This window comes from Centruroides sculpturatus, unplaced genomic scaffold, assembly GCF_000671375.1.
Source record: "Centruroides sculpturatus isolate CEXI.00-Female unplaced genomic scaffold, Cexi_2.0 scaffold476, whole genome shotgun sequence".
NCBI classification, from domain to species: Eukaryota; Metazoa; Arthropoda; class Arachnida; order Scorpiones; family Buthidae; genus Centruroides; species Centruroides sculpturatus.
In genome coordinates this window covers 174,860-193,026 of record NW_019384596.1, presented here as the reverse complement: position 1 = coordinate 193,026, position 18,167 = coordinate 174,860, and the positions used below count along the sequence as shown (strand labels likewise).

The 18,167-nt window shown below is 26.5% G+C and overlaps 1 protein-coding gene across 1 annotated transcript; it reads right to left on the bottom strand.

Moving 5' to 3' along the window:
* Positions 1 to 1,759: 1,759 nt before the first annotated feature.
* Positions 1,760 to 7,138, bottom strand: LOC111624872 (sodium-driven chloride bicarbonate exchanger-like). Its single transcript, XM_023367840.1, has 6 exons — positions 6,993 to 7,138; positions 6,473 to 6,579; positions 5,043 to 5,195; positions 2,451 to 2,586; positions 2,206 to 2,366; positions 1,760 to 1,800 (listed from the first exon to the last, which is right to left on the bottom strand). The coding sequence occupies exons 2-6, from the start codon at positions 6,555 to 6,557 to the stop codon at positions 1,760 to 1,762; spliced, it is 576 nt and encodes a 191-aa protein (XP_023223608.1). The 5' UTR covers positions 6,558 to 6,579; positions 6,993 to 7,138.
* Positions 7,139 to 18,167: the final 11,029 nt, after the last annotated feature.

The following is an 18,167-nucleotide window of genomic DNA, read 5'->3' as shown; positions in this document are numbered from 1 at the left end:
AACTGCTAATTGAATTGGATATGCTGTTGAATAGTTAAAGTACATAAATTCAGAATCAATGTTATACGAGAAGTCTCAGAAAATATTATTTAAACCTATAAACCCTTTAAATTAGGCCATCAATTCTATTTTCTTCACTGATTATTCCTGAGTCTAAATATCCAGTTTATCTATGTTTTTCTCACTGGTAGTGTAAAAACACACAATAAAATCAACAAAAATATTTAATGGATTTGACAACAACTTTCACAAATTATACCATTTTGTATTGACATCAAATTTATTTCTGGAACCAGTGTATTTGAGCAATACATAACTTTTGTTTTGACAAANTTACAGGTATTCATTATTATTGTTTGCAAGTATAATAATAAAATTTTAATAAAACATTTCAAATGCAAATGATTAAACAAACTATCCTTACAATTAAGTTTAAAAAGTCAGAAGTAATTCACTATAATTATCTTACTTATTTTAATAATTTTTAAATAATTTAACAACCAAATTCAGACATTATTCTCAAAACTTATTAACAAACAATAACAATTCACCTTGACAGTTTCATTGAGAACAAGTCAAACGTCAAAATATATTTTTACATTTTTAAAATTTATGATTGAAAAATAATATGTTATTATATGATAAATTATACACGAAATGGCAAGATAATTTAATTAGGTGTTTTTTTATTTAGTATTGACTTAGGAATTTTTTTTTAAATATCTATTATTTGAATACTAAAGATTTACTGTATGATGAAAAAAAATAGGCCAATCAGAATAGTTAAATTATCCTTAACTTTCAAATTTGCTTGATCAAACTGCTTTATTTCCAAATTAAAAAGCTATATCTTAACATCTACTTATTGAAAATCAAATGCATTAAAAATTGTGTAGCGATAGCATTAATATATATAATAATGTGTTACATTTTTTAGTACATGATAAATATCAAACAAGATAAAGCATGTAAAAGAAAGTTGCCTCATAGGCTATAATGTTCATATATCAATTTCCATTTTGCTGTTAACTACTGTTTGTAACATTGATACCATTGTTATTGTATGTTATCACCATGATGCAAGTTTTGGTCAATCTTATCTCAGAAATGTTACGATAATTCCGTAAATAAAAACAATTTTTTTATCTATATTATTATTTAGAACTAATTCTAAAAGAAAATAGTTATCATCATATTTCCTTTACCCTAAGATACATACATTTTATTAAAGTCTCCAAAATCATAATACATCGTACATTAATACTTGATATCAAAATATGTGGTTCAGATATTACCTACTCATGATCAAACTTCATTGTATCTATTCTTCCTGTTCTTATTTCAGTTTTATGCATTAATAATATTATAGGTGATAATTAAAAGTCAGACTATTTGCCAGACATTTTAAATGTTTCAAAAAAATTATTTTATAATGCAACATTTAAATACATGATTCCTTTTTATTTCAAAGAGCACAGAAAGAATGCTGGAGGCATAAATAAGTATATAGTTTTCATTTATTTTAACATTTAAAATCATAATAAAATTTGTAATAAAGGATACATTTTTATAATTTTAGGTTAATAAAAAAGTGTGTGCATTCTCAACTTTAAATTGATAGTATGATGTACAATCAACAGCATATTAAAATCAAAGGAATAGTAAATGAGTGAGTGAGTATGAGTGTGTATTTGAAATTAATAAGTAATAGGCCATTTATTATAAATCATAATACATGAAGTACATATTGATAATAGATTCAGTTCTCATCTAAATAAAAATATATATCTGCTTGAGCATCTTTTCAAATGAACATATAACTTAAATATCAAATCTTAAAAATGACTGACTAATAACTAAAGTACAAGGTCTTTAAGTAAAATTGATGATCATTCCATATAAAAAATTCTCTCCTTCAAACTTTGATCAAGTCATATATATTTTATAAAATCACAATAATTTTTAAAAATAAAACAAAGATAATAATTTAACATAACTTGCTAAATTATTCGTGAAGTTGCCACAGGCATTTCAGCTATAAAGTGTAAATTTATTAGCATTTGTTTTTGTACTCCAAGACATTATATACCATGTAAAAAAAATTTTAAAATGTAATATAATTTAGAATTTGGAAATTTACATATTGCAAAATTATATCAATTATTAATTTTTTGAAAGAAATTTCTAAATAAAATTAAAATTTACCAGAAATTTGTTCTAAATTTTGTGCTTCCATATCTAACATAACTGTGCCATTTAAAATACAACTTCGGAGTTCAAATAAGGAATGTAAGGATATGGTAGCAACATGTGGTTTGGACCATCGATTACCGCCTTCTTCAACATCCTCTTCAAACTTAATCCATCTAATAATTTAAAAATTATATAAAATCAGCAGTTAAATAGAAAACTATAAATTATTACAACTTTTTCAAATTACATCTACAAACCTTGCTGTTTCTCTCCACTCCATATCATCTCCATCTCCATGTAATTCTTCCATCTCACTGAACAGTGGATGAGCTTCATGTGTACCATCTTCGTCCTCTCCAAGAATAAAATGAACACGCTCTGCTGGTGGTGTAACTAATAAAAATTTATATTTATTAAAATTTGTCTAACTGAAGAACTTCCAATCAATTTCTTTAATAATTGCTTTCAATTCTTCTTCTAATTCAATTTAACAAAATGTAATTGTTTTCTAGTAATCTAAATTACAATAACTACATTAGCATTAATACTGTTAATTTTGGAATTTCTTTCAGAATTAGTTTCTGAATAAAGAAAGGAATTTTATTAATTTTAATGCTATCTTTGGGGAATGTGTAACTATCTTTTACTTTTCAATATTTGTCTGTAATAATAAATAGTCTTTTAAATAATAAATATTAAAAATTTTAAAAAGTTTTCTTTATTTTCAAAATATTTGGAATGTAAGTTTGTTTTAATATAAGTATTGCTCATTTAAAAAAGTTTAAAATATTTGTATTTAATTATTCAAATAATAAAATAAAAAGTTTTGGACTTCAAAACGAAGTCTTAGTTTTTCTATTGATTGCTATTTTGTAAAACAAAAACTTAAAAATGTATAAGGTTCTATACAATTAAATTAGCAATTCATTATTACATTAATAAATTTTAATAAATACATTACATATAAACATTTATTCTAATAACTATTTGGAAAATAATTATTTTCACCGAATTATATCATACAAAATATAACAAGCATAATGTTTAATTTAAAACATTCAATATTTAAAAATTATTTTATATTAGAATTTGGAACTGAAATTTGATATATTAATAATGTAACTATATTTATTAATATCAGCATAAACAAAATACAAGTTATCTAGTTCCAAAATGGAACTCATTAGAAAAATATATTTTTATTTTGAATTAAACTATTTTATACAATATAAATTTTCATTTGAATTTAAACTGTTTATTATTATTATTATTATTCTATATCAAATATTAAATTTATTTTAAATATTTCAAAATAAATTCTTTAAAAGAATACCACACAAATTTATTTCACCAAATTCCTCAAACACTTACAGCTATCTAAATGATGTATGTTTATATAGCTATCTGTTGATGCCTCTAAGAATGAGTTCGAAAGCTTAAAAGTACTAGAATTTAATGGCAATTTTTACATCTTAATCTTTAAGAGAGAGAATTTGCATGAATGAAAAAACAGAATTAAGGAAAACATTATAAATTCCAATTTTCCTGAAAATTTTTCTAAATAAAATATAATTCTAGTCCTAAAACTGTAGTACACAATACAAAAATTCAAATTATCCAAAAGATAGCATTTCCAATAAACTGTTAATTTATTATTACCAAACTTAGAATTATGCAAATTAAACTGCTAATTGAATTGGATATGCTGTTGAATAGTTAAAGTACATAAATTCAGAATCAATGTTATACGAGAAGTCTCAGAAAATATTATTTAAACCTATAAACCCTTTAAATTAGGCCATCAATTCTATTTTCTTCACTGATTATTCCTGAGTCTAAATATCCAGTTTATCTATGTTTTTCTCACTGGTAGTGTAAAAACACACAATAAAATCAACAAAAATATTTAATGGATTTGACAACAACTTTCACAAATTATACCATTTTGTATTGACATCAAATTTATTTCTGGAACCAGTGTATTTGAGCAATACATAACTTTTGTTTTGACAAATTTAGATATAATTTTTTTTAGAAAAATTGGGATTTATATATACAGATATTTATATATGAATATTTTACATAAGTAAATTTTTTATTAATTTTTTCACACATTTACAACTGTATGAAAAAAAAAAAAAGCTAATAAAAAATTTACAAAATTACTGCTTATTTTGATTTACAGAGACAACTTAAAAGTAGATTCATATTTTAACTTAAGTTAATCTATTGGTTAATCTTTAAAGAATTTTTAGTAAGTTCTATAATAAAAAAAGATTATTATTTATTATTTATAATGTCTTATGTTTGAATTGTCATAGGATTAATTTGCATGAGTAAATTAATAGATTCAGAGAAAATTTAAATTACTATCTCATTTTTATTTAGAAAAACATGTTTTTATCCTTCTATAATTTATTATTCTGCTAAAATACACATTTTTCCAAAATATTATATTCACATATATTTTTAAATTATAAATATTGAATGTTTCCATAAGATATTAAATTTATTATTATTATTTTGACCACATTTTAAATCTAACATTATTTTTATTTCTTTCAATGAAAATTAAGATAAACATTACACACTAGAAGCCACTTATTACAAATATTCTTGTCAAGCATTTATCAGTACAGTATCAGTAAGTAGATTCCACTGTATTATATTAGTGTTTTATGAAATTATCAAAAATTTAATATACTTTTTAACTTAATGACTATTCTAATAATTTAAACAGGTAACGAAATATACAGTATTTAATTTCAATACCAATCTTCTTATTTACAACTTAGTTATTTAGGAAAAGTTATCAACAATAAATAATTACGCTTTAAATAAAATCTAACCTGGCTTATGGAATTCATTGTTGTAATCCGCAGTAGTCCCATCTTCTCGTTTCTTTTGACCATTTTTATGATGACGATGATGGCGACGATGATGACTCCTCCTACGATAACCAGGAACGTGCAAGCCTACGTATACAGTGTGAGCTCTGTGACCTACAAAATTATGATAAATATTAGTAAACATTGCATTCCATCTAAATATTGATTTCTGATTTAATTTTGTCTAAATAGAAATAAAATATACAGATTCATAAATACAATGTTTGCTTACGTATATTTGATTTTACTTAATATATCATAATATTTAAAATTTGGAAAACAAATTTGTTTTTGTTTAATTTATTTTTCACGCAAATTTAAATAAAAACAACAACCAAAAATATAAATTATTTATATCTAACTTAAATCTTAAAATAATAATGTTCTTAAGTAGATAAACTAAGAAATCAATAATTGAAGTTTTCTGAAGATAATTCCCGAAATTCTCGAATTCTCCATCTTTATGAAAAGATAAATTTAAAAGAAATACAAGATACTATCGATACCGGAAAACCGCGGAAACTTTTCTTACTAAAAATTTTCAAAATATTTAGATAATGTTAAAATTAATACCATTTTACCTTAATAAATTTAATATAATTGGATTAAAAAAAAAGATTAAATAAAATTATTCTTTATATAAAAAAAAACTTTGAATGTAATTTTTTTTTAAACTAAAACAGTTCTAATAATATATTTTATAAAAATTAAATCTTAGAAAATTCATTAACAAGTAAAAAAGAAAAAAAAATTCATTTTTCTACACAATGATTTAAAAACAATTTATGAAAATTTTTCAATTAAGTTAAATTGTAATAAATTTAACTATTAAAAATTAAAATATATTTTAAATTTAATTCGAAACATTGTAGCTAGTCAACAGTGGTAAGCATTTGTCTATTGTACTGTAGATATAGTTATAAAGTGTATGAATAATAAAGAGCCCAATTCATTTTCATTTAAATTTGTTTTAATTGAAAATACGTCAAGAATCTCGATAGAAATAAATATAAATACATTATTGTGTATTAAAATTTCCAAGATTCATTTAGAAATATATCCAAATTTTCCGGGGTTTTTTGTTAATTGTCATAGAAATTTTTATATAAAACAGAAACCGAAATAATAAGTCATCGCAGTGAATTCCCGTTTCTATTTCAAAATTTAAAAAAAAAAAAAAAAAGTCTTGGCTTCCTTAAAATAAAAAAAAAGGAAGTATGAAAACAAATTAATTGTTTAATATAAAATATATATTTATATATAACAAGAAAGTATTGATAAAAAAAACGTGAAACGTATAACTGTAAAAAAAATGATTGGCTTCCGATAATAAACCACGTGTACGAAACGCGTAATGGACACAGGAATATAAATTAAAACAAAGAACTTACCCTCGAAATCCTGGTCTGTGTAACTAGGATGGGTAATCAAAGCTCCGGGATCTCTAGGCGCTTCGTCTGGCGCAGAAGGTTCCATCACTCGAGAATTGTGACCTGGCCTGCCAAGGAAACCAGAAGAAATAGTCAATTAAGAATACGTAGATGAGCACATGGACATTACGCCGCCAGAGGGACTGACAACGTCACGTCCTGGAAAGAAGATTGCGTCACTTCTTTGGATACAGAAGTTTAAGTCGAGGCAGTGATAGCCGGCCATCACGCAATACATAAGCAGGTAGCGGAACATTTTACACGTTACATATAGTTGCCATACGACTGTCGGAATTCCTGGCAAAGCTCCCGCTTTGACTATTACTTTACGTGCATTATGAAAATAATGCATTAAAAATAAACATTTCTAACACTTTCAATAACAAAATAGTCGTCGTACGTTTCAAATTAAGAATATATTCGACGTATTTCTTCTCGTCTTTTTTAACCAATAAGGTGTTAATATATTTTTAAATCGTACCCACGCGTAAGTAATGTCGTCAAAATCTGCTGCTCTTTCACCCGATACGTTTCCACGTGCTAAAACTCCAAGTTCTTAAATGCAAAAATCGATACAGAGTGGCGCTCTTTCGTTCCAAAAAAAATTTATTTTGAAATAATTATTCCAAACAAAAATATTAATTATTATTTGAAAATTATCGATACTAAAATCTAATTAATTAATAAATAAAATAAGTTTTAAAAAATCGTTCGGTAAATAAAATAAGGAAAATCGTTATATTCTCCATCTTTGATTTCATTTTTGTACTCGTTTAACTGTGTTTAAAAATCATTTAATAAATTTTATAAAGAAAAATGATATTTTATAATTGAACTTTACAAAGTAAAATCATATTAATATACACGAATGAGGAAAAAAAATTTTCTTCCTTTGGAACCGATTCAATTGGCGAGGGAATTACGAGAAAACTACCGGAATGCCCCATTTCAGCCAAGTGGAAATATTGTGGAAGAACACAAACGAACAGAAAACAGAAATAAAACATTGTTAAAACTAAAAGACACGATATACAATAATAGTATAAAGATTAGCGAATATTTAATTGATAACTATACATAAAAAGATATTTTGTGTGGCCACAAACTTGTAAAACAATTTTAAATTAAAATACTCGATTAGTATTTTTACTCGATATCATATGTTCTTCCGTATGGAAACACTCGTGTAACTTATATTCGTCGTACAACTCACAAATATCAAATACTACTATACAACAGGTGCATAACGTCACTCAAGGTCGAAAGTATGTAAATTAAATGTATAGTTACTATTGTTAACTAATATTTTTAAATCGGTGTAATTATCCCATAAACGAATCTACTTTTTCCACGTCGATAACGACACTTAATAAATAATGACGAACATTAATAATCGAAATATAAGATATTCCCTCTTTTTCATGCACCGTTCCTTAGAAGTAGCCAACGTCATTTCCTGTTCTAATCTCATTTCCTGTTTTCATCTCTAAGAAATTGTAATGAATGAGAGTTCTTTCCTATTAACTATTTCTATGAAATTACTCATTCAGATATTTCAGAGTAAAATCTTATCAGTTTATTGATATGACGAAAGTTTCATTAACGATGTTAAAGAAAGGGGAAAATTTGTCTCGATGACGAAAGTTTAAAACATATCAAAGTACGATTTCGTATTATATAATATCGAAGTGCTTCCCCATTCACTATCAGTTTATCACTCGCTGTTAGTCATTACTAACTGTCTGAAACTAATATTGTAGTGAATAATTTACAGTGTTTATTTTTACCGCAGTCAATATTCGATAAAATTCTTTTTAATAAACTCCGAATTTTGTATATAATACTTCTTTAAATAGTTTCATATTCAATCCAACGAGTTTGAAATTTCCAAAGTATTTTGTCGTTATTAAAAGAATTTTTTTTATAGAACGACACAAAGAACTTTCCTATTCTGAACACAATAACAACAATTATTTGAACACGGATTCAATATATTTCTTTTTCTGGAAAGCACACGATTTCGTAATTGCAAAGAAAAACCTATTATTCGAACGTAAAAATGGACGATATAAGTATGACGTCACAAAGGGATACTAACTTGACGTCGATGTGACGTTAACATGTGCGAACGGCACTTGTCGCATTGAGAGAGAGAGAGAGAGAAAGACATCCGAGAGGGCGAAAGTTACCATAGAAACACTAACTACAGCGTAGGCGACTTTAGGCCATCTTATAAATGGGGAGACTTTATACCGGAAGACAGTTCGGTTTTGTAAATGCGTCTCGTACCATATCGATCCATTGTTGTGTTCGACTACAAAGATCGATAACTTCCGTCCACTTCCTAGTAAGTCCTGGCAAGTGATTTATAAAAACCGACAAATGTTTTGTTATCTATCGACCAATCAGAAAATTACCTATAACGACAGGTTTCATCCATTGTAACAGATTGAACCGAGAGGGACGTGTTCATTGAGTTCAAGGTCGTCTGCCAGACCTCCTGCCAAACATTCCACCTGGCGTTTGTCTCGTTACAATCCATCCCAGCGATTCTAAGAACGAATCTTCAAACGGTTCCAACAACGCTAAGTTTTTACAAACGTATTTGTTGATCTGACTCGAACTTATTGTATAAATGCACTTCACCGCTTGCAGCCATGCATTGAGGAAAAGACCTTTTGTTTTGTTTTTTTTTTTTTGTTTGTTTTTTTTAAAGTATAATAACACACGAGATTAATACTTAAATAAAATATAACAATCGTTAAATAAAATGTTAGATAATAAAGAAAATTTGTTTTTTTTTTATCTTTGTCATTAATGTCGCGGCCTCCTTTCGGTTATCCGCATTCGTTTAATACCGCTAAAATTGGGTTGTGACCGTGGTCTCAATAACGTTTGACCCATTGTTACCAATGCTAACGTAATTTATTTTTCTTTTTCAAAGCTTCTCCAAATTAAGAAATTAATATTAAACACTTAAATGGAGAAGTTAAATCATACGTTTCGACTTTGAAATGACTTTTATTTAGATATTGCATATCCTTTACAATAGAAAATAATCCGACTTTTGTAAAATTGAAGGTGACGGTGTCCTATGCGGACGTTTCGAAAGTAGTGCGCATGATCAGTATATCCATCGATCACAAACTACTGCGGCATAGTCACGTGATTTTCTATAATCGACATCGGCGGAAAACGTTAAAGATTTTACACAAAACAATTATGTTAGATTTATCGATATCTCTCCATCATTTTTTTTCTATTTGTCTATTATAAAAGTGAAATAAAATATATTTAAAAAAATCAAATAAGTCACTCGCAATTACAGTATTTTTATAAATATTTTACGTAATCGTAAGCAGACAACACTACACAAACAAGAAAAATAAACGATATGAAAAGCTTTAAGAATATTATTTACAATTATTTAAAAGTAATAAATTTAATCCTGTATTTCATTATACAGTTTGTACGCAATAAAACTGAATAATTCATATTGTGCGAAATTTAAATTAGTATAATACGTTTTATATAGGATTATATAAAATTAATTTGACACAAGTAGGATTTGAATATTGTAGAATTATAATAAATACATAAAATAATATAGAATAAGAGCTGGCATTCGTCTACAGTTAGATAAATGCCATATAATTCGTACCGATCTTTGAAGACGATAATTTTCAAAATTTTTCTTCCTTTTATTGATATAAAAAAGTTACTTTCTCAAAATACTTTCTTCAATAATAGCAAATTACACGTATCTCTCGGGTTATAGGGTCAAATAAATGGAGTGGGGGAGATAGCGATCGAATCGAGAGCAAGTTTCCTACAGCTTCACAATACACTACGTTGTCTAAAAGTATTGATTTTTATAAACTAAATGAAAATTAATATGCAAATTAGAAATAATACAAATAATCTTATCGAGAAAGAAGAATAAAAATATAAAAAAATTTTAATTGGCATTTTATTCTGTTGGATTAAATATCCAAATAGTACTATTAAAAAGATTTTTTTTTACAATGTTCTCTTTCGTTTTTGCAATGACGTTGAAGTCTACGAATGTAGATCATCTCGATTATACACGCAAGAACAATGATTAACATTCGACTATGTAAGACGAATGACATCACCGTTAAGCCGTCAAATCGTGTGACCGACTGTAGTAATTTAAAGCTAAATAATAGGTCTACTTTTAATTATTATTATTATTATTAATTAATAAATTAAATAAATATACTAATAAATATTCGTAAAATTTGAATTTATTAGAAAATAAATAATGAGAATATTTCTTGTAAAAATTTTAAAAAATGGTTAAATATATACGTAAGAGTGAAAGCAACGAATCTAAACTAGAGCTTGGAAAAGAAACAGAGCTATAAATAACAATTTCATCAGTATAATTTAAAGACTTTAGACAACCGTAATTGGACACAATGACCCTTCTCAATACGGCTCATCGTAAAAGCGTTTAAAACATCATTTAACAGAAAAAAAAGGCACTTTTGTATCTCTTAAAAGTCTAATTATTATTATATTTCATGTAAAATAACTGGCAGTAGCGGATTATGTTTCTTTCAGGCCCTAGGCGCAATTTTGTTATAAGGCCCTTTATGTAAAAGTGTTTTTTTTTTTTAAATATTAAAAAGACAATAAAATCGNTGCTATATATATATATATATATATTCTTAAATTAATTTTCTTGATTATTTTAAAGGAATATGTCGTCCAAAAATAGCGTAGATTTACTTAATTTTTGTTTGTTTGCTGTAAAGAGCATTTTGAAAAATTTAATGCCTTCTAAAATTAACAACAGAAAACAGTATTGAAATTTTGATTTATTAATTTATTTTAATAAAATTAAATTCAAAGAATAATAATAATAATCTGTTTTAGAAATATAATATGTTGTTTATTTTTCAAATGAGAAGAGGTTATTGACAATAATATTAAAAAATATCCGACATTAATAACGCTTTAAAATATATATATATATATATATATATTTGTTAATTACTGCATTATTTTTTTTATATATATATCTTATATAATTCTTGTTTTGTTAATATACCAGGAAGTAAAATATAGAATAGGAAACTAACTATTAACAGTTACATCACTGTTAATATTGCTATATTCTATACATTTTTCATAGTCTAATCTACATAAACTTGATATCTAGTTAACTTTAACTGTTTTAGGATAATATTCTTAAGTTTAAAAAGTAGGGAAAAAGTTGCATTAGATGATGCGAAATTCCATTTTTTTCTTTTTTTTTTTTCATCAATGGTAAAAAATTTGTAGATCAATATAACTGCTAAAATATATATATATAACAATATTCGGTGTGTAATTTGACAGCTGGCATAAATATTAGTCGGCCAATAGAAAGTTTGTACGTATTCGGAGCTAACCATTGATAAAATAGCATCAGACATCGTACTGGCAAATAGCCAGGAAGTTATTTCAGTCAAAATGGCATGAAAAAGCAAAAGTCAGATAGTGCGAGTTCGAGTGAATGTCAAAAATAAAAACTTTTTAATAATATTATACAAAGAGAATATTACTTTATTTTTATAAAATTCATATCTAATGATTATCTACTTTATAGATTCTTATAAATTATTTAATTTAATTAATTACTTAACATGGTTTTATAATCAAAAATGAACGAAAATTTATTTAGTCTGACCTCCAATATTAAGTAACGCAATAAATTGATCGTCGTATTTATATTTACTTGAACTGTTTGTTTCGTTACATAAATATTGAGAGAGATGTTTTGATGACATTTTCTGATCCCATTAGACACAAACTCGGATTACGACGTCTCAAAATATTTTACCAATAATTTTAATTCGGCTTTATGAACTGTACAAATCAATTATATGTTGTCAATATGTAACATATATTGATCGATTACTGATATAGCTTTATCGATTCATTTATAGATAACAAATAGTGTGCCTATACAATAACAAGTTTGTGAATTTCATAGTGTTATTGTGTGTCATTAATGTCACTCTATTATTGCTTGTAAAAGATTTAAAATATGTCCGGTAAGTAAGTTTTTCTATTCATCCACGTGTGTAAATGTATTATCGTGTTATTCTCTTTTAGTGTATTGTTTGTTACGTGTAAGATTAGTATTGTTGTAATTAATCATTACAGAGAATACTAATCTAGCAGCAAAAGCGCGGATAAACGTAATAGGAACGAATTATTATTATTTATTTTTTTTACTTTCAATTAAAATAAAAATCGTCGAGGACCTTGAAGATGTCTCACTCTCTCTGTCTGTGGCAAATAGCCAAAAAGTATTGAAGATCGATAAGAATACGGTCGATCCACTGACCCAAAGATCTTAAAAATTGTTTGTATCCTTCCGGTAAAAAAAAAAAAATATATAGAGAAAATTAATATTATCGCATATAAAAAAAAAATGGCATGCGAAATTATATAAATTTTGACGTATTGCAGTGAGTGGAAAGTAGAGAGAGAGAAAGACATAGGGATAAAACAGGAAAAAAATAGAGGAAACAAACGGATACTCACAAGAAAACCTAGCTCAGTCGACGATGTATAGATGAGATGTTTTAAAAAATTTGAAAGAAAAAAACAAATGATTGTGTTAATGAGAAATGGCACAAAAATCTATCCACTCCACCATAATGTTCGTTCTTGGATTTTCATTAAAGGACTCGGTGATGCGGTTAGGCTTAATTCGACAGACTGTCGTCTACCACGATCACCGACGATCTTATTCGTATCCACATGTTTAAAAAGACACTTCCGGTCTGTTATCCACACGACAGAACGGTATTATTATTATTGCTTTTGTATTAACACTATAACGAACGGCATTTGACACAGACGCGTGTCGTAGCTTCCTTTACCGGTTGTAGACTGCATAACGGTATTATCTAGTTATAGACTCGGCGCATGCACCCAGCCACTTCTGCGCGCACACCAACGATTACCTTTCCACTGCAGTGTCTTTCCATTGGTTCGTGGCAACGAGCCAAGTATGACGCCACATCGCGTCCAATCCGAAATCGACGTGTCGCACGCGTCACACTATAATGTCACTTCTGGCCCGGATGTAGCGACTCACCAGCTGTAGACGAGAACAATCCCGAATTACTCGATAGAACCGGAAAACAGCTACCGGTTCTTAATTCCATGTATCCTATTAAATATATTTATATCAATTTTTAATAAATACTGTCCCGTTTAACAGCGGGAATATACTATATAGAACGGAAAATATTCTATAAAATGGGTACGGAAAAAAAACTATCATTTTTAATTAATTATCCAATGGGATCGATGCTTACTTCTTAAAATACTTTCAAACTGTCTTTAAAAGGTTTAATTTTTGGAAAATGCTCCCTTATTTAAATTAATATTCTTTATCTTAAATGGAAAGTATATAAAACAGATAGCAATATATATTTATTTCATAATCTGTACATATTACAACGGCTTTTTATTATTATTATTATTGTTTATTTTTTTGATAAGGTAGAGTACGTTGAAAACAAAATGGTTCAATGGAGAGACGAGAGAATATTTTTAGATTTTTATTATTTATCTTTACACGATAATACAGTTTTTATAACAATCTCAATTTATTAAACTTCAAATAATCAGTTTAACGGTCAATTATGATACATTCATTGAATACGAGATAAAAAAAAAACCAAAAAAAAGGTGATTTTTATCACGTTCCCTCTATATAACTACAGTATACACATGTATAACAAACTGAAAAAAAACTCTATATACTTGTTCTTTCGTTACTTATATATGTAGTGTATTATATTTATATTAATACATAAATATAATACACTACATATTACGAATTACGTTCTCATTTACTACCGAACGTTGCAGTATTATTCATAAATTATAAGCTTAATTGTCAATATTGCATGCACTTTTGCAAGCAATTTATATAGGTTTCGTGTATTATTCGTTCTTAAATTATTTAAAAGCAAACAGGCTCGATAATTCGTAATCCTTGATTGCTTTAATGTATAGCAAATAGTCTATACTTTTCTCTCCCACTTTTTAGAAATTTAAAATAAGATGTGGAATTTTAATATTTTTCTACGAAAAGAAGAAGGAAAGTTTCAAAACAATTCGGTATAAAATAGGATTAAATCCCGGCAATTTTTTTTTTAAATGAACTTGAAAACAGGTTATACTAGTCAAACTTATCGAAAAGCTCAACAGGAATTGGTTAATAACATACTTCTGTAACTACTAGGAATAATAGTTGTTCACTTTTCTTATCCATTAAATAAAATAAAATAATAGTTTTAGTAACATTCAAAATGTATTATTTTAATAATAATAATAAGGTTCTACGTTATAAAAATTCGAAAATTTCTATATAGAATATATCACAGACACTATCAATTCAGAAAAATAATTGGACTACAATTATAGATCTATAAATTACCATTGTCGTCCGTCCGTTGTCTGTCTGTCCTTCCTTAATTTAAGAAAGAAGTTAGATAGAGGAAACTTGAGACTAGATTTGGAAAGATTGGGGACGGGAAGCCCCGATTAACTATATAGAAATGATATCGCGTTATTTCAATTCAAAAGTTTCTCTTTGAAATGAGTTAGATTGATGACTGGCACGACTCTATCGCTAACAGGAAAACTATGATGTACAGGGGCAAGCCACTACTAATTTGAGGTGTGGAGCATATATTTAAAATATATGCTCCACACCTCAAATTAGTAGTGGCTTGCCCCTGTATTAAATAAATTTAAAAAATACGATTAAAATTGACGGTGTCACTTGATAGAAATAATTCATATTAATACAATGATTCATAATTTACATCGTAGGATATATCTGTAATCGAGAGCTAATCAAATAATTTTTTAATTTAATAATAAAATGAATAGAAATACACTAAAATTAAATTACTGTTACGAAAACATTAACAATAAGTATACGACAATGAAAAAAATAAACGAAATTATTAAAGTGCCATTATTATATAAATTATTTTACGATTTACTTAACAGCGATTGTATTGTTAACAATGTGAAAAGTATACAGTTGCAGAGATAAGTTATGCACTTATTAAGTTATGCATTATGCTCTAAGTTAGTTTATTCATTAAGCCGAATGTACTGTATATATTGATTTATATGCCATAATTTTATTGTATCTAAAACGCGAGTTGTATACGTAGAGCCGGTAGCATAGACAAGAATCATAAGCAGGTGCATATACAGAAATGTTATTTCAAAACCAGTCAAAGCACATTTAACAAGAATTATACTGTACTTTAAAACAAATATTTCACTCGAAATTTCGACATCTCTGTTTTTGTAAAACATTTCCTATTTGTATAAATACTGTTTTTATACGAATATTGCGTGTTAGGAAGAAACTAAGGAAGGAAAGTTGATTATTATTATAAATAGCATTAATGCAATTGGCTATTTACAGAAATGATTTTTTTTTCTATTTCATTTTCATGTACTGTACAAAATTCATACAATTTTAGATTATACTGTAATAAGGAATTCCAAAAATAATGTAATTTTTATGTGTTTTATACAGATTCTTTATAATGTGCATTGTATATAAGGAAAATATTTGTTTCTTTTTTTGAAAAGTGAAAACATTATTGTAACATTTAACCAATCACGATGTTTATTCAATAAATGATAAGATATTGCAATAGTAGATATACAATTTCACAGATTGTATTCGTATCGTAACAATATTTATTTCATAAGATTTAATTACCGAGTGAAAGATCTATTTAACATATAAGAAGATTGGAAACTTATCGTGTTTTAATGACAGGAAGGACAAACAAAAATTATTTATTAAAAAAAATTGGAGAAATTTTAATTGTAAATGGTTATATTCTAAGAAAACGAAATCAAGTCTTTCGAGTTTAGTGAAAAGATAGAGCAAAAAAATTTAATAATTAGTTGTAATATCACGTCGCCGCCATAGCTTAAAAATTTATTTGGGAGAGAGAGAGAGAGAGAGAAAGAAACTTCTATAGGAAAGTCCCACTTTAAAATACAAGGGAGAGAAAGCATGTCCGACATTGAAACTCGTATACTGTAACCGTGCAATATGTCGTATACGGTGTAATAAATTAAAATATTACCGTAAAATTAAAGTTTTCGATATTTTAAAATATTCTAAATTGGTGTAATTATTTAACATAATATAAAATTATTACAACTAATAATTCTTGTTTAAATTTCATATCGAAATTCTGAAGAGTTTCATAAGATAGAACCGGAAACAGGATGAGGTAAGCGAGATAAGTTCGTTGGCACCGCAAACTTCAGAATAATAAAAGGGGTTAAAGCCGTGATCTAATCTCTTTGAGGGATGCAAAAATGCTTAGTTCCTGTTCTGTTATACCACGGATAAATACTCTAAAATCCCTTATACATTTATTATATGTATCTTCAACTTTAGATTAGTTTATGATTGTTATTATTATTGTTATTATTATTATATCCATAAACCAAAAAGATATTAATATAAATATTAGCATACGTAAATAAACGATGTTTTGATTTCTTTTCTATTAGGAATAATCGAGTGTATTTATAAAAATAATTAATAAACCAATACTTTAACTAATTACAACGTGTATCCTTTGGCAGAAAAACAAAGATTTAACGACAATCTCTTGGTAATTTAATTTTTATTTTTAAAAAAAATTGCATTTTAGATAATATATAAAATATTTAAAACATAGATTCTAATAATATACATTATTTTCCAAGACAATTTGTAAATTACTTTCACAAATTTCCGTTAATAATAACAATAATACGTTACAAAACCACCCAAGTTTTCAAATATAAATGTTTAGTCTGCTATTTTTTCAACAAACCAAAATCAAAGGAAACATTTTTATAATTGACATAAAACACGATAATCTTAGGCCCCCTTTTTCCCTTTTTAAGTATTGAATATTAATAAAATTTCAGATTTTCTTATAAAATCTTCATTGGAGAGATTTGATACTGCATCAAAATTTGAAATGACCTATATTCTGGATGAATTATCGTGTATCTGGAGAGTAAAATTCGATACCAGAAGTTTACTCAATGATTTGCAATAGTTATTTGATTAAAATTTGAATTACGAAAAAATCATTTATATAAATATACAAGTATTAGAGATAAAAAAAAAAAAAGAAAATTCTTAACTCTTAATTTAATTGGCTATATCTACGTTAACCTAATTTAATGAACATAAATTATACTGTAAAAGATGTAAAGACACTTTAAAACTTCACGCGAGCATTAAAATTATATATACAGTCGACCCCCCCATAACACTGTTGATTATTCCGTTTTATATGAATTCCATGTTGGTAATTTTGGCTGAAAAGTGAAATATAGGGACACACACATCTATTTTTATATATATATATATATATATATATAATATATATGAAAAAAGAAAACACAAAATAAAAAAAACTTATACGGACTAAAATACGCATACAATCGAAAGTTCTGCAGATAACATAAGGACAAGGAGATTTTACTGTCGGAATCCTGTCGCGGACGCCATTGTGGTGAGCACGTGGTGATGGATGAATTCTCACAAAGAGACAGGAATATAAAACAATAA